The 25,309-nt window shown below is 37.7% G+C and overlaps 3 protein-coding genes across 3 annotated transcripts in view; all 3 read left to right on the forward strand.

Moving 5' to 3' along the window:
* sema3bl (sema domain, immunoglobulin domain (Ig), short basic domain, secreted, (semaphorin) 3bl) overlaps positions 1-6,530 on the forward strand; it is a 78,001-nt gene extending 71,471 nt beyond the window's left edge. Inside the window, exons 15-16 of the mRNA XM_033969801.2 lie at positions 1,779-1,909; positions 4,333-6,530. Coding sequence (XP_033825692.1) covers positions 1,779-1,909; positions 4,333-4,836 — 635 coding nt within the window. The 3' untranslated portion in view covers positions 4,837-6,530. The remainder of the gene's footprint in view (positions 1-1,778; positions 1,910-4,332) is intronic.
* A 3,653-nt stretch (positions 6,531-10,183) lies between these two features.
* Positions 10,184-18,181, forward strand: LOC117373003 (taste receptor type 1 member 1-like). The gene is made up of 7 exons (XM_033968861.1): positions 10,184-10,187; positions 11,884-12,007; positions 12,819-13,113; positions 14,146-14,856; positions 15,013-15,219; positions 17,068-17,188; positions 17,256-18,181. The coding sequence occupies exons 1-7, from the start codon at positions 10,184-10,186 to the stop codon at positions 18,179-18,181; spliced, it is 2,388 nt and encodes a 795-aa protein (XP_033824752.1).
* Positions 18,182-19,054: 873 nt separating this feature from the next.
* On the forward strand, positions 19,055-25,022 carry LOC117373004 (taste receptor type 1 member 1-like). Its single transcript, XM_033968862.1, has 7 exons — positions 19,055-19,069; positions 19,737-19,858; positions 20,888-21,185; positions 21,683-22,402; positions 22,529-22,735; positions 23,469-23,589; positions 24,094-25,022. The coding sequence occupies exons 1-7, from the start codon at positions 19,055-19,057 to the stop codon at positions 25,020-25,022; spliced, it is 2,412 nt and encodes an 803-aa protein (XP_033824753.1).
* The last annotated feature ends 287 nt before the right edge of the window (positions 25,023-25,309 follow it).

The following is a 25,309-nucleotide window of genomic DNA, read 5'->3' on the forward strand; positions in this document are numbered from 1 at the left end:
GAGAGTAAGGGGCATGGAAGGGTGGGATCTGAAGGTATAAAGAACAGGCTGCTTAGTCCAATAGGTATCCACACTTAAAACTCTGCCCTTGCAGCCAGGTGTTTGTAATCAGAAGCACCTAGTACTGTAATCAGGGCAGTGCTGTGTGATGTCACATAGTACTTGAAATTGCAGTGGCCACTGGAGGCAACACACACTCAGATTTTGACTGTTTTTGAACACAAAGCCACAGATTGGAGCTAAAATTGCCCAAAAAGAATCAGTGTTTCGTTTCACTTTAACTCAAAGAAGGAGCATTAGTAGATTTGTCTCTAAATAAAAGAAAAAACATCAGATGCAATGTGCTAAAGTTTAAGAAATACCGATCTAAAACAAGTATTGACACAACTGCTGAAGTGTAAAGAGAAGGCGATAAGGAAAAGGTGTTGCCCGGAGAGCTGAAAGGTGCCATGCCTGAGTGAGCTGATGTTTGCTCACCTCACTTCAGGTGTGAGTTTCTCCTTCATCACCAAATATGAACTGCTTTTACAAAGGTCCTGTGTTGCAATGTCTCTGTCAAGTGTTTTCTTAACTCAGAGTGAAGTGGGGCCTTGGACTTAAAGATCAATAATGTTAAGACTTTTGAGGGAGTAACAATAACATTTAGGTATTTAAAGCTGAGGTTAAAACACGTGCACTTTAACATAATTGAGCCATTGGCTATCTGGATTATTATCTGATATCTGTAGTTGTAAGATTATCGAAACAGTTGTATCAGATCAGGAAAATAAGGCAAAAAAGGGCAAACTAGTGTGGGAAAACAAAGGGTAAACGTGATATCTTTTAAGAGGTAAAGTCAGCATTTCTAAACAGGGGCCAATCAGGGACAAGACCAGAATTTAATCAAGGATGAGGGCTGCACAGATTACAAAAAAAAGCTATTTTTCCTGTAGTATTGCAGTAAACACAATGGAGAAAATGTTAAAGCTTGATTAGAAGAGTTACTTTAAAGGTATTTGTACTTTATGTTACAAGAACAGGTAAAAACCCATTGATTGACTGACATTTTCAAGTGTGGTGATCAGATTTTGTTTGGCCAAGTAAATTATCAATCAAGGTGACCAAGGTGCTTTCTAATAAAATCCACAGTATAAAACATGCAAAACATTAAACTATGAAATAAAACAAATTGTGCAAAGTGTCGCCGCATTACTGAGTGATGAAAGCCAGTCTGAACAGATAAGTTTTAAGCCTGGATTTAAACAGGCCCAAATCTGTGATAGTGCACATTTCTGGAGGCAGTTAGTTTCAGAGTCGGGGGCAGGCGACAGAGGAAGCCTTATCACGCCGATGTTTGAGCCTGGCTCTGAGGACCTTGGTTGACCTGAAGGCCATGTTTGAGTTTTCGAACACACAGGAGTTCAGTCAAATAAGGTCATTCAAGTCATCTGGTTTTACTGGCACATATAAATGTATCCAATGATCCAATAGTACAAGGAAACAAACAGAAGTTGATTGGATAGTGGGAGGAAGTAAGTCTGTTTGTTGGCCCGTCTGAGAATCAAACCCAGAACCCAACTTGGAGTCAAGGACCACTATGTCACAGTACAGTATTCATGGACACATTCATGCCACAGTAACACATTAGTCAAATTATGTTCTTCTTACACATTGATATCTGTTACAATTTTGGTGGTAGCTTCTTCTCTGGTATATTTTTAATGAATTACTTTACAAAGCTATAGACATTTCCAGTATCTCTTTTATTTATTCAATTTACTCTTTTTTTGCTCAAATAGAAGAGATGGATGTCCCTGAGGAGCGAGTGGTTTATGGGACAGAACACAACAGCACGTTCTTGGAGTGTATCCCACGCTCTCCACAGGCGTCCGTCAGCTGGCTGGTCCAACGGGAAGACCGCAAGGAGGAGGTGAGCCAGGCCAAACGTCACTACTGATGTATATCTCATGCTGCGATCATACTTGTTCTGGTTTGTTCCTGGTTTGATCCCGAATGTAGTGATTACGAAGTGATGCTCAAAAAATGTACATCATAAAGTATACAGCTCTATACCAAAAAATTATTTGGCATCAGGAGCATCTGATAAACATATTTTGTATCCCATTGAATTACAGAAAAGAAATTGTTCAACCTTTCTTTCTGTACTGGATTATGGAAATATAATATACATGCAGACTTCAGCTTCTACTTTGAAACTTTAGATACACTCTGCCACTCAGCCCTTCGTTTCATAACAGGTGATTAATTTAAAACCCATCAAGGTACACTCTATGAAAAAGTAGCTTAGCCATCGCTATCTGTCAGAAGAGAACTGTATAACACTATATAAAATGTATTTATACGAGACTACTTGATAGACTGCCTGAATGTCTCACTTCCTTGTTGAACTTACAGGAACTTTTAAAACAAGATCTCAGTAGACAGGGCTTCTGGTTATTTTGCTTCTCAAAATACATTTCGAGGACATGCAAAACTGGATACACAAATGCACTTTAATAATCTGGTAACAAACATTTATACTCACACCTGCATCTGTTTTTAATGTTTTAAATGGACCTATGTAGTTTGTTTGTTTTTGTTGGTATTTTTCTGTATTTTAACCGGGCGTCCATGAAAAGTAGAGTCTGTGTACTCTCATTTGGCTCTCCCTGTATAAATAAAGATAAATGAAATCTTTATTTTAAGGCTCAAGTCAACACGAATAAACAGGGACCAATCAGATAGAAAAGCTATTTTTCTGTAATATTGCTGTATTGTAATTGTAAGTATTAAGTTTGTGATTTAAGTTTAAAACGATTCTGTTCAGGAACGAATTTGAGAAATGTGAATTGCTAAACTAATTTATTTCTATATGACAAGCCAGGGTTAACAAGATTTTCCCCATAAAAAGATGGAATACTTTGTTGCAGGGGACATTCTACATACCTGAAGCGTTTGCAATTTCTAACTCAAATTGTGATTTTGATTCGATTGCGAGATATTGGGCAGATATTGGGCAACTTGCACGATTCCAAACTCACCCAGAACAATGACAACACTAGCCCTACATCAACTATGAGCGAGGTCTGAGTGGTGGTCTGGTACATTTCAAACTAGGAAGTGAACCAAAAAGTACCACCAGAGTTGCCTGTACCACACTTTAGGGACCGCAAAGAATGCTCCCTTTAGCAAACAGTGTCCAAAAATGCTTTCAAGTGTGAATTTGGCACGTGTCTGACAAGTTTGACAGCACTTTGACATATGGTTAAAATTACAACATTATATTTTCAAAAGTAAAGGAAGTCATGTTTCTCTTGCACAAACACTGATCTTTTTGCAAATCGCACACCACCTACACTTAAATTGTCACTCAAATCTAGTCTCTCGTGAAACTTTACAAAGGGCTATTTCAGTAAACTGCGTTGCCTGGTTCCCCACACCCACTGCAATTTTTCTGCTGTTTGAGGTTATGTTTGTCCAAGCTTTATGGTCTGTATTATAGCATTACCGCCATTTACTATTTCCCGAAAATAAACGTCCATCTGTCACTCAAAAAGGAATGGCAGGTATTTTTGTGCTTGCTCCAAAGAGTATTTTTTGAAAGAGAAATGTGGTGTGCGGCTTGTTCGACAGGCCGGAGGAAATGATTTGAAATGTTGGATTGAAATGTAGGAGCCTAAAGGTGAGGTGTCATGGATGTGGGTCTGGGAAAGATTTTTGACGGCTGTGTAAGCATTCAGGAGTTACGTGGTTGAAACATAAGCTGCAAATACTGTACAAAGCTTATTCTCTTGTAGTTAATTATTCCATTTTTAAGTAATTTCTTCAATTTCCTTCATATTGTAGATGAACTATGTGCCATTTATGTCAAAAGATACACTAGATTCACAAAACACAGTGCATTATAACAACTAGGGATGAAACAGTACTCCACTTCACCACTTCAGCGTGATAATTATGCCATACTTTGACACAGAACAGACAAACAAACAGATCCATAAAGGCCTAACTCAGCTATATTTGAACAGAGAAGAGATTGAGAGAGTGTAATTGAATAAAACAGATATAACGCAACATATAACAGACGAAACCTTCTTCTTCTGAGACCTTAAACATATTGAAATCTTATCAATATCGTTACCCATATATCAAGATACGTACCGAATACTGAGAAAACTGTGTCATTAAATCCCTAATAACAACACATTACGCATAAAAATGTGTGGTGCTTTTTTGTGTGTGTCAAAGCAAACCAGTGTTATTCAAAAATAGACATGGCATCTGCAATAGTCTAGTTGACACGTCTATGTTTCAGCGCTATAATCCTTTCCTCTGCCTCTGACTCCTCTTTAGGTAAAACTGGATGAGCGTGTGATGGTTACCGAGCACGGCCTTCTGTTCCGCCACCTGTTCCACCAGGATGAGGGTCTTTACATCTGTCGGTCCCGCGAGCACGGCTTCACTCAGACCCTGTCCCGACTAAACCTGGAAGTGCTGCCGGCCGACACGGTGGATGAGCTGATGCAGAGAGACAGCCACCCCGACTACAAAGACCGCTCCGGCCTGGGATACCGACCCTGGACCCCCTGCAACACCTACACCAGGGGCAGTTCCACCGGTCAAATCGGTCAGTCACGTACCTGGTTCAAAGACATCATGCAGCTGATTGGTCCGGCTAACCTGCCCCACGTGGAGGAGTACTGCGAGAGGATGTGGTGCAACGACAAACTGCGGAGGAAGCACAAGAGCATGTTGGAGAAGTATCGGCAGGCCCAGGACAGCGCCCGGAAGGCCCGCAGCAAGAGTGTGAGTGAACGCAACAGGACGCCACGGGACCTGAGCCGAATCAGCCAATAGGAGCGGACACAGGAGGACTAACTGGCAAGGCCAATGGAGACGTATTTGGCACTGAAAAACAACTGAAAGCACCTAGAGATGAAATAGATATTTGAGCTTGTAGTTCACTCCGTGTTTGACCTAAATCAACAAAAAACACATAACTGTACTGACTTTAAATGAAATTACATGGAACAATATGGAAAACATCCCATAATGTTCAAATTACGAGTTACGATTTACGTTTTGCTGAATACTTGCAAATTTAACAGTGTCAAAACAGTCACACACAAACACATTTATTAAAATCTGAATGCAATTTTCAGATTTTCAGATTTTCAGATCACTTGTAGGTGCAATAAAAGTTTTAGGGCAACTTTTTAATGCTGATGTCAACGCTTTAGGAATTTTATTTAAAATGTTGCGCAAAACTGCAGCTTGTGTTTTAGTGTCATCTGGGTATATTAAATACAGCTCACAGAGTGCATTTTGAGATAGCAAAACATATTTTATCATAGTCAACAGTATCCAGTAATCGTTGATATCTGATCAGTCATTCAGATTCGGCCCAGCTGTGTGGCTTGGATGTAGACGTAGTTTTGATTTAGGTCATGTTTGAGTTCACAGTTTCACACACTACTTTTTATCTATGCTATAGTCACTGGATTCACGCTCAGTGTAGTTTCTGGCTTATTCTTTTGGTCACATAAGACCTTGTGTGACGACAGTTGACTTTTCAACAGACAAGAGCAGACCGCAGGATATCATTGTACTGTTACTATCACACATGTTAAAATAAAAGATGAGGTTATCTATAAGTAAAACTGACTGTAAAGAGAGCCCTGAAGTGCAGCTCCCTGGCTGCAACCACAACTCACTATTAACACAGTCGTCATCTATTACACTGCAGTGAGCACAAGAACTGGTATTGGCTCTAAAAGGAAACACTTAAGGGGCAACAGTCCACAGAGCTAACATGAAGTCATGAAAAGAAAGTCTAAGGACTGGAGACAAAGATGGACTATGATACTGATGTTAAAATCATTGTACAATATTTTAGAAAATACAAAAAAGAAATAAACCCGCGGCAGCATATTTATTGTTCTTGTTGTGTGAGTGAGAGACACCTCCATAAAACCACAAGTTCAAAACAATCATTTATAACTAAAAAAAGTGGAAATGGTACTGAAAGTATGTTATGACTACTATATCTGTAATTTTAGGGGAAGTTGGTGCAGCTTGTAAGCCCATATAATATACAGTTGGTGTTTTTATTGTTTTGTAAACAGACTGTTTTAGACTGATTACACAGTGGTGTAGCATGTTGTTTAAAGTGCATCTTGCCGGGTTTTGCATGCTCTCATTCAGTCCCATTGTAAATTTGTACAGAGCGTTCTGTTAGACCTTTTATATTTCCAACCTTTTCTATATGTTTTTATTTGTATTCCTGCGTACTAAACAAGTGTTGTTTTGTGTAGTTTATCTTGTAAATATGTTCTTCCCTGGATTGTCTTAGTAAGGCATAAAACTTAAGTGTAAAAGTCCAACACTTTGAAAAAATAATGAAGACTAATAGTCATTTGCCAAATACGATATGGGTTAACGTTTCATGTCAAAGCAAACTTTGAGTCTTGTTTTATTTATGAAGTTACCACGTCCTTGTGCTATTTAACATCTGTGAAAATAAAAGTGGATTTTTTTTTCTCAAAATTTCACCTGCCTATTTATTAATCTTGTATTTAACCAGGGTACATACGATTTATAATAACCCAAACTCTATATATAGATAACTGTAATGCCATACTGTGGGTGTAGCTGGCTCTTCATATTTATTTAGAGCAGGTTGGGGATATAATTGGGACTGGATGGGAATACTGACTGACGCCTAGCAACTCATAAAAGTCAAAACTTCAACCAGAGCCACTAAACAGCTTTGCACCCACAATTATCGTAACAGGGCAGCTCACCGTAAACACACACACATTTTAAACCAGAGAGGAGCGGCCAAGTCTGACTGGAAAATATCTCTTTGTTTGAATGCTGTAATTTTCTGCCACATTTCAGTGAGCCTGATGGTTTATACATACTGCCATTGTGAGTTAAATCAGCTAATGTGGTGGGGCTGTTGTTCATTGTGTTGGTGACCTGAGCCAGTAAGTCATGACCTTTAACCTTTATTTTCAAACAGGAAGCACGCTTAAATCAGTCACAGCCCATTAGGGTCCGGCACAGTCTACTTAAACAGGTGTGCGTAGACAAATCGCTGTAAATGAGATGAAATTAGGTATTTATATCAAGTGAAATCCTTTGATGAGCTCCAGTCAGCAATATTGCACGATAATTTCCCATCTTTTTACATAAGATTATTCTGTGCAAAAACAGTGCAGTGCAGGGTTTAGATGGTGACAATCCAGATCAGAGAGAGTCGTTTTTTTATTTAATGTATGATAAAAATTGATAAACAAAACATCAAAATTAACACTAATAACTTGGCTATTGTGTCTTATTACGGTTGAATATATACTAAAACTGTAGTCTATACTTATTATATTACTTACAGCATCTTTAAATGGTATTAGTGTGTTTTCCTTCCCATTTCTCAGTGTTAAGTGGGGACAGGCGTTTTGTAGTAACCCACTGGGAGCCCGTTCAGAGGTACAGGCTCCACTCTGACTGATCAAGATTAATCTGAGGCCCTCGCTGCTCTGAGCTGGAAAGAGATGCTCTAGAGAAATCGCACTGTACAAAAACATTAGCCCCAATAGGAACATATCAGAGCCTCACCCTGTGGACCTGTAATCTGAACTCTAATGTGAAAACACTACCACACTTATCAGGAGATGAGGGAGACTGAACAGAGTTGGTGTTAAAGGCAGCTGTTAGGAAGTAGATATGGTACGTATATAAATATGTATGTAATTTAGTGCCTTTAGTAAGCAGGTTGCATTGTTGAAGGTCCCAAGTTGAGTAGTAATACAGGTTTTGGCCTAGGTTTTTATCTAGGTTTGGTCCGAGCTTCCTGATAGAATAGTTTATTGTACATGTTTTAATAGTAGTCGTAGTAGTAGTAGTAGTAGTCGTCGAGTAAGGTTTGTATTCACACTTGGAACCTCCATAGCATAGCCTATTCACAGAATCAAACTTCAAACCCACAAAATATTCAGATATTTGAAACCACTTCACTTCAGCATATGCGTTTACACCTGATGCCCTTCCTTTCTGGCTCTATTCAGAAGGGGAAACTCTTGTAACCCCAATAAATCCTGTAGTTATACTGTCCTATGTTGCACAGTATGTAAGATGAATGCATTAAATTGTACACCCGGATAATGTAAGGCCATTTATTGTATGGTTAAACTAATGAAATAGTTATCAAGTTTATATTATAGACTGCAAATTGAGAGATGCTTCATGGGAGAAAAAACTCAAATATATCTCTCTATACTGGACCCAAAGGGAAAACCTCCAAAGTGTGTCACAACCTGAAGTGTGGTTGTTGTTCATAATGAGAGCCATAACTCATGAGCTGATAGTGGTGTTCTGATATAATCTCTATGGGACCACGGAACCAATGACAAAGTGAATCTGACCCAATTTAAGTGAACGTGCATGATTTATGAGTCACCGTTTAGTCCTGTGTCAGTGCAGAGCCGTGGGATTGTTGTTCAAAATGCAATCAGAAAAAAAATGATGTGTTTGTGTTTGAAATCATGAGGGATTGAATGAAAAATCTTTAACAGCATCACACAGGCATAATCAGAAATGCTGTATTTATGTTAACTACTTTAGATACTTGTATGTTGTCCCACTCTACTGGAAGGTGTACTATGTAACTTTTCTAGATGAGATGTTTTTAAAAGCTTTTCCCAGGAATGTTTCTCAATATGGTATTAAACTTATCTATCTCCATGTAGAAAAATAGAAGGTACTGTAGTATCAGACTGAGTTACAAGCAGTGGTGGAAGGTAACAAAGTAAAAGTGCGTGGTAGTAGTAGTAGTAGTAGTAGTAGTAGTACTGTACTTAAGTATGAATTTCAGATATTTGTACTTTGCTTTAGTAAATTTTAAAGTCGATGGCTTTAACTTTTATTTTACTACATTTGAGAGGAGGCATAACCTCATACAAAAGGTTATTTAAAATATTTCCAACACCCATTAACAAATTATGGGTCACCTTTTATTGTACCTACTTAAGGTAAATTTAGGATGTCACAAATAATCACGCCAAAAGTAAAGCAGGGAAGATAGAAAATGAGAGAAGGAAATGGGGACGCAGACACAGTCCAAACATCCCACACACTATGAGGTAGTTTGTCTATTGGACTCCAGGGGTCACTAAAGAATCAGGATTTGTGCTAAAGGTCATTTTATATCCATCTCTACCATCACAGAGCTGATTTTTGTTGACAATAAACAATACACATTCATTTGCCAAAAAGTTAATGATGTTTTGGGAAGGATGCTCAATCAAAAGCCCTGTTACGTCACATCACTGTTCACCTTTGTCTATTTCCTGTTTACTGTTGATCCTCACAAGTCTTGATTCTGTTATTTAGAGCATCCCCTTTGTCATTTCCTGTGCAGAGGCAGGTTAGTTTGAGGAAGTGCCTCTCCTCTGTGTCAAGAGCCAGACTGTACTTCCTATTACACTGAGTATTGCACACTGGACAGTCAGGACCACATGTGGACACAGCTCAGGCCTTACACTATTAAAATACATACGTGCAGTTTTTCACCCAAACAGGCAAACAGATCAAAACAAAGAAATCCCATTATTCCACTTTTTCTGTTTCAGTTTAGGGCATGGACCTGAGTCATCACAAAGCAACAAACTCCAGTTAGGCCTGGTAGTCAACCCAGTGACAATGGATTTATGTTTACTTCTATTCTGACCATAGACTGTATAAAGAAGTGGACTGAGAGAGTGTGACGTCACCTATAGTGTGGGCCGTTACAGGGGCGAATTTGAAGCCAAGTTAAATATTTGGAATTCCAAATATTACCATGGCAACCAAAAGGCCAGTCCTGTAGGTAACGCACCTTGCCGCCCACTCCGCTGGTTTAGCAGGGAGCTCAGAGAAAGAAAGCACCTGATTTGTCTGCTATTAATGTCATATGTTATGTAACATATAACATAATGTTATATCTTATGTTAATTATATCTTATATCTTATATTATGGACAAAATAGCAAAATAAAAACACCAGGATAAGAACAGGCTAATACAAATATTTTAAAACCAAAATGATGAGCATCACAGCAGCCATTACAGAGAGAGGGGAGAGTTTTTCAATAGAATGTTAATTGGAGCCAGAGTCGATGGAGTCAGAAGCTTACCCATGATCCCTTCCTCTTTGGGAAGTGATCATGGGTGAGATAGCAGGTTAGCTATGTTTACATATACAGGCTATGGTTTTGACCTTTGACAGTTGTGTTAAATGTATTTACAGTGATCCAAACCCTGTTGTTCTACTGCTCTTTTGTTTAGTTTGCTTTTTTATATTGTTTTTCCCAGTGCACATTGGACATTTTGTCTGCTGACAACAAACATGGTGGATTTCCCCAAAACATTAAATTTATGATGCATGAGTCCAGTCTCTATCAGAGGAATGTTTTATTTTGTACATGTAATGAGGGACACACAGAATTTACTTCTATTTCAATTTGTCTTGTGATTTGTGAAGAATATATTAATTATTTGCCATAGACGAGGGAAATGCTGTCAGCTTTTGCTCTTATACTTTTCTATTCACTTGGCTTTTTCCTTGTTTTGTTTAAGGAGTACATTCCGTCACCACTCATTGCTGACTGTGTGTGCTCAGTTGAAGAAATCCCTGTGTTTTTGGTGTCAACACTTCTTTAGTTCACAGAGGCTAATCACAGAGGTAATCATGGCTAATTAACCTCATTAATCATGGGACCTGTCAGAGGGTCTCCAACTCACTGACTATTTCTATGGACTGTTTTTTTTTCAATCAGAACAATTCAATGAACAGGAGCTGCACTGCTGTGTTTGTCGTAACTCTCTGTAATTTCTGAAGTAATAAAAGTCATATAACCAAATACTACTGCCACTGCTGCCAGATTTACTAACGACAACCACAGCTGGTATCAATGGAAGTACAAGTACAACAGTATAAGTACTAGTGCATTTTAAAATGGATACTTCTTACTTCTATAGTTGAGAGCATGTATCTGTATTTTCTACTCTACTACATTTTTAAACTGGACTGAAAAGTAAAGTATTTTATCTCATACTTTCAGATCTAGCTGCTGAAATGGCTGAGGCTTATTTTTAGCGTGTTCATGGTGTGACCAAAAATATACACATAAAAAGAGCTTGAAAAATAAATACATCGATTCAGTTGTGTCTGTTTAGTACAATTCTCCATCAAAACTACAACTACCACTACATTTTTGCTTTAAGGGACCTCAAAATCTGTCGAAAATACTTGTCACATGAAAAAATCTAAAAATAAGAATAAAATGTACAAGTACATTATTTTAGTACAATTTGCCATCTGTATTTTCATTTAAGTAATAAACACATTACTCAAACATTGCAGACATTGTAACTCACTCCTTGGTCTTTGTATCTCTATCTAGAGTTCCACAAAGGACCTACATTCATTTCTTTCCCCTGACCGCCCTCTACTGTTCAGATCTGGCATGACACAAGATGCTGTACAATTATTTTTTCGTATATTTTATTATTTTGTAACATTTTGTATTGCTTTTATTGTAGCTGTATTGTAGTTTTATAAAAAAAAAAAAAAAAAACACCACAATATTCTGCTGAGCCTGCAAGCCAAGAGATTTTACTACTCAAATAGGTCATATCCTGAATAACTTATTACGGATTAAACAATGGATTTGCTCATGTCCAAATGTGTGCTGTGGAGTTTTGCATTATCTATTATATGTAAATTTAGCTTGTGGCTGTTTTCAAATACACAAGCAGCTGGAACATCATTTTAGGAATATCATTTTGAACAATTGTACCTCTTATGCACCCCACATAGAGTCAAAAATGAAGCTGTATTTCATGTTTTTGTGTTTATTTGGAGGAGAGAACATTAGGGCATCTGAATTCTACCAAGAAGGAGACTTTATGATTGGAGGACTTTTTAACATCCATGCGGAATATCAGCCACAATACCATAATACACCAGAAGTCCTGCAGTGCTCTGAGTAAGTGAAAAGTACAGTTTTTATCATTTTTTTCTCTGGATTTAAAAGGTGTAGTACAGGTTATAGTACTGATAGCAGGAGTAACAGCCACCGCCTATCTTTTCACTTTTGTCAATGTTGATTTACTTCTTTTACATAGTAATATGTATTTTTATTTACATTTTGCTCACCAAATGCAGTGTTTAGTCTACGTCTTTGAGGGCCATTCTATACTGTGTATGACTTTTCAGGGTGAGAGATGGCTCTTTTTGACACAAATATTATATTCAGTGTAAATCATTTCTGAAGTTATACTTGTAATGTGTGTAATAATTTTGAGCCACATTTAACCTCTAAATACAAGTTCTAATTATACTGGCACCAGTTCATTTTGTGGTGATATGTACCATTTTGTGCCGCATTTTTCAAGACTTTATGGCTCTAAGATAGGGCTGAGCAATAACTCCAATTTCAATTAGGAAAAAAAAAAAAATGAAATGTAATAATAATAATAATAATAATAATAATAATAACCATTATAAAATGTGTTTTATTTCAATGTTTTTAGACCCTTGTGTTTGAATTATTTAGGTTTCTATTTTATTTTGGTGTACATGAAAGGAAATTATATGTTATATCTCAAAATGTGTCCAAAATAGTACTTTTTTCAATTTTTAATTTAGTTTTTTTTTTTTTGCTCCTATATCTGTACTTTTACTTATGTAACACATTTGGCCACTTCTTGGCCAGTGACTAGTACATATTATATTATTATTAAGTTATTAATAGGTAAAGTAATGTGTTCACTATGTTATCGTTTTTGTTTATTCAGTAAAACCTTTTATGTGTCGAGTTACCGGCGGTTCCAGATGATGAGATTTACCGTTGATGAGATCAATAACTCAAGCCACCTCCTGCCCGGGGTTACTCTGGGCTATAACATCATGGACCACTGCTCGGACACACAGAACTTTCCAGGTGTTTTCAGGATTCTCTCAGGCAAAGACTCCATTCACCCCTGGATCATAGAATGGCACGACTCCAAAGTCACCGCAGTGGTCGGCCCCTTCACGAGCCCTGAATCCAAAACGGTGGCTCCAATGTTTATGGCACATTTTGTTCCCATGGTAAATTCACTTCTATACATGTTTAAAGTGGTTGGATTATTACTTTTAGCTACCATTGAAATCTGCATGTTTAAAATGAAAAGTCAATGCATCCAATAAACAGGGAGTCCATAAAGTCTCTTTACAAGTAAAAAAAAAACTATTAGTACAAAGGCAATTGATAAGATATCTTAATCAGACTTGTACAATTGTACTCAATGGTTTCCAAAGTTTTTTACCTCATTTAATACATCTCTATATGGGCACCATTAATCACACATTGTGTCTGCTGAAGCATAGCCTCATCAATTGCTGCACATCTGTTGCCTTTTGCTTTAGTTCAGTAATGCCCCGTATCTTTGTTCCTTGTGGGAACTGATGGACAAAATGGATCTCTTCCATACTTTGTTCTGCAGTTTTATTGAGTCTGAGTATATGATTTTGTATTAATAAACCAGGATACGCATTGTATATTTTCTTGAGGAGCAGCCATTTCTATGGGGTTTATTCAAAAGGATGCCTCTTTAATCACCAGGATGCCTGAAATACAAAAATGCAACGTGATTAAAAAACTTTCATAACCACTGAGTACAACTGAACAAATCAAATTAATATATCAAATCAATTGCCTTTGTAATTAAATGTTTAAATTGTTAATAGACCTCACAGAGCTTCACAAGGACTTCATTTTTTTTAATATGAAATCTACAGAATAGAATAGAATAGTCAAAAATTGTACTCAAGTAAGAGTAAAAATGTAGGGACACAACACCTGACTTATAATGTAAAGTTAATGTAATTGGAAGGACAAAACATTAAATAATGCACAAAATCTGGTATTTTCAAAGGATAGACACAAAAATTAGACAAAATAAATTATATCTGAAGGAGCGATGCAAGAGACAAATCCTCTGGTAATGTAAGTGGAAAACAACAAATCACCGCATTGTTTGGATTTTTACAATAATAAAAAAATCAAAAGGCATGCATTCATTCACCATCTGGTAACATACTACATCACAACAACTAAATGTACTTGTTACTCTTTTGCAGATCAGTTATGGAGCGGCCAGTACAATATTCTCACAAAACGAAATATACCCCTCTTTTCTCCGCACTGTTCATTCCAATAAGGACATGGTGGAAGTTATAATCCACATGTTGCTGTACTTCAGATGGCACTGGGTGGCCATCCTCAACGTTGACAACGATTATGGCAATGATGGTTACACTGTGTTCGCAAAGATGATTCAGGACACCGACATCTGTTTGGCCTACAGCAAAAAACTGGATGGAAACACAAATTACACCACAGTTTTTGAGAAGCTACAGACTCTGAGGATACAAGTCATCATAGTTTTTGCCATTGAATGGACAGCTGAACAACTTATCCCATCCGCCATACAAATGAATGTCACCAACAAGACCTGGATAGCGGTTGATGCTTGGGCATTAAATAAAAAACTTCCCAAAATGCCAGGTATCAGAAATATTGGGACAGTAATTGGGATTGCAGAGCCTGACATATCCATACCTGGTTTTGATGAATTCATAAGCTATTTGCAAAATGAAAATCAACCTGGGGAGTTTTGTAACCAGTTTTGCAACTGCAGTGACTTGAGTCCAGTTGGCATTTTGAGTGCCGAGAACTCTTTCAATTTACAGGTATATTTGGCAGTGTACGGCATAGCCCAAGCCCTACACAAAATACTACAGTGTGGAGATGAAAAGTGCAACAAAAACATTTCCATCTATCCATATATGGTGAGTACAGTCTGAGAAGTTAAATAGAACCAGCTTTGGCACAATATGTCCAACAGATGCCAATGACAAATACTGTATTGATATTATGCATAGTATTTACTCAAACAATAAGTTGGCACTGGTTGTATTTTTGAAGTGTATGCATCTTCCTCCCAGGTCCTGCATGAGCTGAAGAGGTCAAAGTTCACTCTCTTGAACCATACCATTGAGTTTGACAAAAACGGCGACCTGATGTCTGGATACTTTGATATCATCACTTGGAACAGCAGCGGAGAGGCAGAGAGAGTCGGAGTCTACACTTTTGAGTCTGCACCCCGTTTTTTCATTAATCAATCCAAAATACAATGGCACAACAATGGACAAGTATGTTTGTCTAAGTCTACACCCTCATTATTGAAATCCCAGCACCAGCAGCCAATCATGACTCAGTGCTAGTGCAACCTCTGCAGCTCAGAGAGGGAATTCTGGAGGTTCTGAGCTTTCACATGAGGCTCTATAGGACTGATTAATGATTGGCTGCAGGGGCAGGGGATTAGATAGTGATAATTCAGATCAGAGAGAGGCATTTTTAGATTCAAACCAACTGGCGTTTCAGCAGTGGTGGGCCGTGCATTTCACCCTTGGGCCTTCAGTGACGTCCCACTTATACATATACAACATCACATCAATATAGGCTAGTCAAGAAACACTTAATTTCAGGAGCATTTAAAACCAATAAGCTTGCATTGCATTGCACAATTAAGAGTAAGAGAGTAAAACTAAGTTCACAGATACTGTCAAAAATAAAAAATAAGTGTGAATAAAGTGTGATTTAAAGATGCCAAACAAAATGCCACCAAAATTACGCTACGTGAGCTTAAACAAGTCTGTCCAATAAATTGAGCAATCTCACCATTTCATATAAGAGACCAACCAGACAATAACAAAACAAACTATTCTTTGAAAACAAAGTAAACAGAGCATTTTTTGACATAGGCTATACAAAAGCAAATAACTGAGATTGAACAAACTTTAGTACAGTTTTATCTGAGGTGACTTCAATGCACCATGTTATTATTAACATTATAAACAAAATTTTTCATTGTGGAGCTCTGTCTCCCTGTGTGCCGCTGAGTTGCAGGTCCACTCGAGTGTCTTCAAACGTTTTTAAACGCATCATCGCTTTAAGTGCCCAGCTGTACAACACCTGTACAATTTGCAGAGTTTCTCAGAAGCTGTGAGCCATGGGTACCTTTCATAGTTGCTCGTCTGGAAATGGACAAACCCTTTTCCTTGCTGGGACAGGTTAGCTAGCTCAGGGGTTGGCCAACCTCTTCTCATAATATCCAGCTTTTCATGAAAGGCCCATCTTGAAAGTGACATGGAAAGTATATCTGCAACCAGATCAATCTCTTCTCCTCCTTCGGCCATTATGGGTTAAAAATACAGCAATAGCTGTTGGATCTCAGGGTTTAGTTTGACATTCTGCAAACTGCCTCCTTTCTGGCTCTAGCAGTGCTCATTATCCAATCACATGTCCAGTTTGCATGGGCCCTTCTAGCCCTGTAATGCAGAATCGAGATCTGATTGGCTATAGAAACTGACTGTGTCTGTGTGCACTTACAGTGGATGGGGGCCTGCTCTGTTTATTCTGAAGGTCTCAGGGAAATTAAATTTGCCTGACAACACAAGCTAGCTGAAACATAATTGGATAAAACCTCTACCACAGTAAAAAAAAAACATTGGAAGTCACTCAACGAAGTGGATATAATATGACATAAAGAGAACAGAGAATAGAGAATATTTTTGTTTACATATTTATGAAAATAAATAAATTCACTTTTCTGAGCATGCTTTCTGATTGGATAATTGTCTTGAGAACTAAAACACCAAATTATAACATAAATAAAAAGGACATCATGTCCAGTGTTTTTTGTAATTACAAATAAATCAGCCATAGAACTGTTAGCTATATTTGAACATTTTTACCTCGTGTCAGGGGACACAAGTTTGTGAAATTTAAAATCTACATTTTACATACAATTCTTTTAATGCCATAGAGTGGAACATTCCAGGCAAAGCAGTAACATCTTCATGTAGATAAGCGGGTGTGTTGTGCACCTTTATGCTTGAACTATATCAGGCAATTCCAGTTTTATAGTTTTTCTCATTTGAGGCACATCTGCTTATATTAACAGTGTAGAGTTGTGTTTTTGTTGATTAACTGAGCAGGTTCCCTCATCTCTGTGCTCGCCCGAGTGTCTGCCCGGATATCGGAAGAATCTGGAGGGAAGTCACAAGTGCTGTTTTAAATGTGTCAAATGCCAAAAAGACGAATACATCAACATTTCAGGTACATGATATCTGTATTTTTCTGCTCATTTATATAACTGAATTTTTTTTTTTTTTGTCATATACAGTGAACCCATATGCATGTGTGGCTTGTGGAAAGAATGAGTGGTCACTTGAGGGTAGTACCTCATGTAACCTTCGCTCAGTGGAACTCATCTCGTTTGACGATCCTGTTACCATAGTGATCATATCAGGAACAGTGATTTTCGTGGCCCTCTCTCTCCTGACCGCTGTGCTCTTTGGCCTGAACTACAACACTCCAGTGGTGAGATCTGCTGGGGGACCCATGTGCTTCCTGATTCTCGGCTGCCTCAGTATGTGCAGCATCAGTGTCTACTTCTACTTTGGTACACCCACTCCTGCCTCTTGCATACTGAGATATTTACCATTTCAGCTGTTCTACACTGTTTGCCTGGCCTGTTTTGTCGTGCGCTCCTTTCAAATTGTCTTCATCTTTAAAATTGTGAGTCAATACCCCTCAATGCACAGACTATGGATAAAATATCATGGACAGTGGTTGGTGGTTGTGGCCGTATTTATGTTACAGGGAACTTTGCTTCTCATTATGTACATTTCTGCACCTCCTCAACCTCAAAATGACACACATTGGTACATAGACAAAATAATTCTTAGCTGTGGCATTGATCTCAACATATACAGTGCCTCTTTTGCATTGCTTTTGCTGCTATGCTTTCTTTGTTTTGTCTTCTCATACATGGGAAAAGACCTCCCCAAGAACTACAACGAAGCCAAGGCCATTACGTTTTGCCTGTTTCTGTTGATTCTGACTTGGGTCTTATTCGCCACCATCTTCATGTTGTACAGGGGGAAACACATTCAGACAGTAAACGCATTGGCGATACTCTCATCTCTCTACGCTTTCCTCTTGTGGTATTTCTGTCCAAAAAGTTACATAATACTTTTTCAACCGCAGAAAAACACACAGCAGCACTTTCAGGGGCTCATTAAAACATATAACCAGGCAAACAAGTAGTAGTGACGCAGTACTTCGCTACCACTTATACTGTTGCTGTTATGAAAACTTAAAGGAATTAAAGCTAACCTAAAATATTACTGTAGGTTTTTTCTGTCCTCTACCCTTTTGTTTACTTTTTAAAGGGCCTATATTATGTCATTTTCTGATCTGTTATAATGTAGTTTCCTCATCAAAATCCTGGAGTTGTGTTTTGTTTGATTCACAAATTTTTAACACACAAATCCTGCATATTTAGGTTGTGTTCTTCGCTTAAACAGAAAACTCAGATCCACCTTATGATGTCATGTCATGCAGGAAGAGCTCCATTCTGTTTTTAAACTCTATTCACTTTAATTATCTTACAATTATACTATTTAATGAAACTAATGACAAAATAACAAACCACAATATAACCATGTAAGGATGATTTCATGTGATTAAAAATGTGTGTATTTTATTGTTATTCTTTTATTATTGTACTATTGAGTGATAAATAAATAAAATAAAATAAACCACTCCAAGTTGTATTTAATATGCTATTAAATACTAAAAAAAAACAAAAACAAACAACTTTGATCTGTTTACTATTCTCCCTTTTTTTTTTTTATTGCAAATGAAAATTAGCTTCTTAAGTTAGACTCTGGCAATACCTCTGCCTCTGGTATTGGGTTATTCTATTCCATCAGCAGAATAGATTTGCTCAAAAGAGATTATTATTATTATTATTATTATTATTATTATTATTATTATTATTATTATTAATAATAATAATAATAATAATAATAATAATACTGAATCAAGCTCCTCACATAATATTTCATAAATAAAAGGTATGTTTTTTGTATAGGACTAAGGAAGGTATGTGATGTTTACCTCACTTGATTGGGTGGCATGAAGCAGCATATGGCAAAAAGTCTAAAATAACTGCAAAGAACATTAAGTGAAGCATATACACACCTATACACACCTATATTGTATTGTTTATAATCAAAATATGCTTAGAGTACTGACTTTGTGCCCTGTTTGAGGTGTATAAGTGGCACGAGCCTTTTCGTGTTTGCTCTGTGGTTTTGGCGTAGGTCGTGCAGAACTTATTTGAAATAGGATGTGTAGACAATACGGTTGAATTAGTCCATCTGTGTTCATTTGCATTACATTCATATCAAAGTGGAGACAATGATTTACATATAGGTAACCTGGGGTGATGTTTGTTATGATATTGCCTCTTCCTTTCATACATATTACTTCTAACGACTTACTAAAATTACTATTACTACTTCCTAAGCCACTACTCCAATTACAACTGACACTACTTCCATTACTACTCCTACTATATACTCATCATATCTACTGCGACCATTACCACTACAAGTTTTCCAGCAGTAGTTTTGATTTGTAAATGTGGAGGTATGTGTTTAATAAACCCAGCCCTGTCTTAAGTATATGGAAATCATCTCTTGGGTGTTGAAAGTTGCCAAAGTCGACACGTTTGCTAAGCTCAACTTCAATAATGAAACATCCATTTATATTTATGTTTCTTCTGAATATACGTACACATTTGGTTTTCTCCCAGTGCACAAAGGCTGGTTCTGAGTTTCGGCAGAGTGGAGATTTTGTTTTGGGTGGACTATTTGATATTCACTACATCAGCAAAGCCATAAGTCACCATATGCCTGAGTCTACCCAGTGCTCCAGGTACGTTCTGCCGCTGTCACAGATCTATTTATATTGTACTGTTTGGATTAGTACAATTTTATATATTTCAAGATCGCATCTGTGTGTTCTTATCTAATTTAAATGTTAGTGTGAAAATATGCAAAAGTATTATAAACAGATACTGATATGACATTGCAAAAAAAGAACTAATAAGCTGTATCTTTTTACAATACCAACTAAAGCCTTCTCAAATGTAATGCATAATTATTGTAATAACTGTATGGTGATTATGTAACCTAAGGTTTAGTACAACTGTCATTACTCAAATTCTCCAATTATTCTTTCATCACAATTACTATACAGACTATAGGCTGTTTACTTCCATCTGGGGTAAAAGTGTGTAGTTGTCTAAACAACAGGCTAACCATCCCAATCCTGTAACATTTACATGTTTATTTAGTTTCACTTTATAATGACTACACCTTAATTAGCCAATAAAACGTGAACAAAGACTTAAACTAATTGTTCATAATGAGTTAATAGTTTATTAAAAATGATTCAGTAGCTACTTCATTAAGGGGCTTGGAGTTAGAGTATATATTAAGTAGCCTTATTCATCTTAATAAACTATTTCTTCATAATGATCCAAGTCTTTGTTTATGCTTCATTAAGGATAATTAAGTGTAGTTATTATAAAATGCACCATTTATTATAGAAAGAATAAGATGAGAAGCACTTCGTGGGCACATGTGTAGTTCAGATAGTGGACAGCTGCTCTTTGTAGAAGGGGTTCTTTTTAGCTTGAAAATATTTCAGTACTTGTCTGAAAAGTAAAATCTCAGAAATGCATAGAAAATGAGACACCAAAAATCAAGGTAAATTAAAAGGCCTTTATTGCATCTTAGCTATTAAAGATAAAAAAATAAAAAAACATTCAGCGAGTTTTGGCCAACACAGCTTTTATCAGGGCACAAGGATTTTGATGTCTGACTTATGCATTACCCAACAAGAAACTACTGAAATATTAATGTTTAATGTATAATTTATTTAGTATTTCATTTTCAACAGCCACGACCTTATTGTGCCGAGTTACCGGAGGTTTCAGATCATGCGATTTGCCATTGAAGAAATCAACAACTCCTCAACCCTCTTGCCCAATGTCACTCTGGGATACGAGATATTCGACCACTGCTCCAACACAGACAACTTCCCGAGTGTTTTCAAATTCATCTCCCAGGACAGATGGGTGCAGCCCTGGTACCACCTCAGCAAAGGCCTGTCAGACGTGGCCGCTGTGGTGGGCCCCTTCTCCAGCTCTGACACAACCACCATCGCCCCTCTGTTCATGATGGACTTTGTGCCTTTGGTAGGTCTGTTGATTAACCACTAACCAGAAGATTTCCAGTTCAATTTTTTTTGCAGCTTAAATGTGAAATAATAACTTCCGTTTGTCTTATTGAAAACACATAAAATTATATTTTTGATATTCATTTCATAAAGATAAAGAGTGGGCCAGGGTAGAAGGGTTTCAAAAGTAGTCATCTGGACAATGTTTTTACAAAGCAAGACATTTCAGCTTACATCCAAAAGGCATTCCCAGGACTAATTCTTGTCTGTCTTGCCTTGATTTCTAAAGACATTGTTCAGATGACACTGACTACCTTTGAAATCCTACATGCTTTTACTGACTGGTTATAGAATTCTCCATTAAAAAGACCCAAACTGATTGTTGACAATGAGAAATGACTGAATATCAATCGTGATGTAAACTTGCACAACCCTACACATATAATAGACAAACATACATTCTCTGTGTGTGCATGTTTGAATGTGGTAACTAACTCTTCTATACTCTACCCACAGATCAGCTATGGGGCAGGTAGTTCTGCCTTTTCCGAAAAAGTGAAATTTCCCTCATTCATGCGGACCGTCCATTCTAATAGGGATCTGGTGGAGGTGGTAGTCCATATTTTGCTCTATTTCAAGTGGCACTGGGTGGCTTTCTTAAACACCAATGATGCATATGGCAAAGACGGCCTGGAGCTCTTTAGGAAGAGAATAGTAGACACTGGTATTTGTGTGGCTTACAATGAAGTGGTCAATCATCACACCAACACATCTATAATGATAAAGCAACTTGAGGCGTATAATGTGAACGTTATTGTTGTTTTTGTGCCTGAAGAAACTGCTGAGTATTTAATTGGAGCCTTAAGACATCTTAACATGACAAAGAAGGTGTGGCTGGCAGTGGATGCCTGGTCTTTGAATAAAAAGCTTCCGAAAATGCAGGGGATTAAGAATGTTGGAACAGTGTTAGGAGTGGCACAGCCATCAGTGCATATACCTGGCTTCAAAGAGTTTGTCTATTCAACTAAGAAGCAGTGTCAGAGGGACGCTGGAGAGCTGTGCAACCAGCACTGTCCTGATTGTGGAGACTTGACTCCAGAGGACATTATTCGATCAGACCCGTCCTATTCTTACAATGTCTACATCGCAGTCTATGCCATCGCTCATGCCTTACACAACATGTTGCAATGTGGAAGCGGCGAATGCCAAAAGAATACAACAGTGCACCACTATAAGGTTAACAACTGCACTCTGCTCAACCCTACCCCATTTTCTGGCCCCTATTCTCTCTTGTCATATCAAACATCATGTTCTGTAACAATGTCTCTTTTTGCCTTATTATTCTTGTTCTGTCTGTCCAAGGTTCTAGCAGAGCTGAGGAAGTCCAATTTCTCCCTTTTACATGAGCTCATTCAATTTGATACAAATTCTGACCCAAAGTTTGGGTCCTATGCCATTGTATTCTGGAACTGCAGTGGAGATGCAGAGGAAATCGGGTTTTACAGATTTTACCCATCTGTCAATTTCTACATCGACACAAACAAACTACAGTGGCACACAGGTAAAGAAGTAAGTATATGGGGTGTATGCAGTTTTTGACTTGAATATCTTTGTCTATTTGACACACTTGGAAACCATTAGTGTTTTTTTTTAAGTCAACAGCCACTAAAGTTCTACATAAAATAAAGCAAAATCACGTAGAAGCAAATTACAGGTATGCTATACTTTATTGTCCCACACAGGCTCCATTTGTCTTGGGTACATGGTGCTGCATTATTTATATTTGCACATTCATTCTGTAGTTTGTATTAAAACAACATGCAAAACATTATGAAAACAGTTAAAACTACACGACCAGCCATAACAATTTAGCTCTACAACGTGCCATCGACAAATTTAACAGATTTTTTTATTTGTTGTACCTACACTTGGGCAGCCTAAACGTGCAGCCTGATGGGAGCATCTAAAATGCTGAGTTGTGTGGGATTTATTTGAGATTTTTTTTGCACTATGTCTTTCTCTGGTGGAGAGTCTGTCGCATACTTTGGCTGGAATGCTTCACAGTGTGGCATTAAATGTTTCTGTCTTCATGGAGAAAAGCAGGTGGCACCACCTGGTCAAGTCTAACACATTCGGAGTAAGAATGCATGTTTAAGCAGGAAAACACCTCAAATTAAATAATGTAGACAGATGGTTGATTGCCATACAGTTAAGCATTCTAGGAAAGTGTCACTATCTCCAAGGAGACAAGCAGACTAGAAAACGTACATCATTGTATTTATGACTGTATTTTTTAATTCAGACACCCATTTCACGTTGTTCCCTGGACTGCCTCGTGGGATATGCCAAAAAACAAGAGGGGAGCCATAAGTGCTGCTTCAGCTGTCATAAGTGCCCCAATGGAACCTACATAAATGTCACAGGTAAAATACTCTGCATAATACATAATGCAGAGCATTATTCACATAAATAATGACCTAATCTGGAGAGGGACATACTAATACTTAGGAAAGGTAAAATAAGAACTTGGCTACGCCTATTTTTTACTACATCAAATGTGTTTGTACTTTATTTTATATCACATTTCTGAATACATCAAAATGGCATCTTCAAGACCAACAAGCCTTGCAACAATAAGCAAACCTGACCACTGGGTGGCAACATATCCAAATGAAGAACATTCAAGAATCAAGTTTGTGAAAGGAGATCTCAGTTGGGAATAGCTTTATATAGATATATTCAAGCCCTTTATATCAAGGAAACATTCACCCGTGACAACCGCTAGCTTTTAAATGCTTTGTCACATTAGTAATAATTTATCATTGTAATTTCACAGCTGTTTGATTAATAACATTTCTTCTAAAAATCTAACATTGCGACAGCTTTGAAGTGTCCAAAAAGTGCTCTAACTGTTGCTTTATTTGTAGCTGATGCGTACAGTTGCCAGGCCTGTAGTGCGGCTGAGTGGTCTTCTGACGGCAGTACCTCGTGTATCCTGCGCACAGTGGAGTTTGTCCCATTCGAGGATGCAGTTACCATAGTGATCATGGTTGGAACAGTGATTTTGGTGGCCCTCTCTCTCCTGACCGCTGTGCTCTTTAGCCTGAACTTCAACACTCCAGTGGTGAGATCTGCTGGTGGACCCATGTGCTTCCTGATTCTAGGCTGCCTCAGTCTCTGCAGCATCAGTGTCTTCTTCTACTTTGGTACACCCACTTTCGCTTCTTGCATTTTGAGGTTTTTCCCATTTTTCATGTTCTTCTCCGTGTGCCTGGCTTGTTTTGTGGTGCGCTCCTTTCAGATCGTCTGCATCTTCAAAATCGCTGCCAAGTACCCTTCAGTGCAGCGCTGGTGGATGAAGTATCACGGGCAGTGGTTGGTTATAACACTGTCTTTTTTAACCCAGACAGCATTACTTATTTTGGGGTACATCCTGTCTCCACCTGCGCCCTTTAGTGACTACGACTGGGACCAGACTAAGATCATTCTCAGTTGTGGTGGAGATTTTCAAGCCAATTTTGCTGCTACTATTTTACTGCTAGTTCTATGCTGTCTTTGTTTTATCTTCTCTTACATGGGAAAGGATCTACCCAAGAATTACAATGAGGCCAAATCTATAACTTTCTGTCTACTCCTGATTGTTCTGACATGGGTCATATTTGCCACACAGTTTATCCTCTACAAGGGCAAGTACATTCAAACTCTCAATGCTATGGCAGTCCTCTCCAGTCTCTACTCTTTCCTCTTGTGGTATTTCCTTCCCAAATGTTACATCATTATTTTTCAGCCCAAGAGAAACACAGCACAATACTTTCAAGGTCTCATTCAGAGTTACACCAAAACTATTAGTCAGTAGTGGCAAGTAATAGAAGTAATAGTGGGAAATAATACTTGCCATGGTACTTTGATATATACATGTATATTAATTGTGTTACTACAATTATGTACCACATTAATGTATATCTTGTTAGGGTAAATTAATTGTGCAATTTACATAAAACGATAATATTTTTGTTCTCTTTACAACAGGCACTGTGCACAGCGGCACGCAACAGTCACTTTTATGAAAATCAGAAAACATAAAATAAGCAACCTATTAAAATTCAAATAAATCAAAATAGAGACTACAAAGTTATTTTCACT

The sequence above is a fragment of the Periophthalmus magnuspinnatus genome, chromosome 7, assembly GCF_009829125.3.
Source record: "Periophthalmus magnuspinnatus isolate fPerMag1 chromosome 7, fPerMag1.2.pri, whole genome shotgun sequence".
In the NCBI taxonomy this organism is placed as follows: domain Eukaryota; kingdom Metazoa; phylum Chordata; class Actinopteri; order Gobiiformes; family Gobiidae; genus Periophthalmus; species Periophthalmus magnuspinnatus.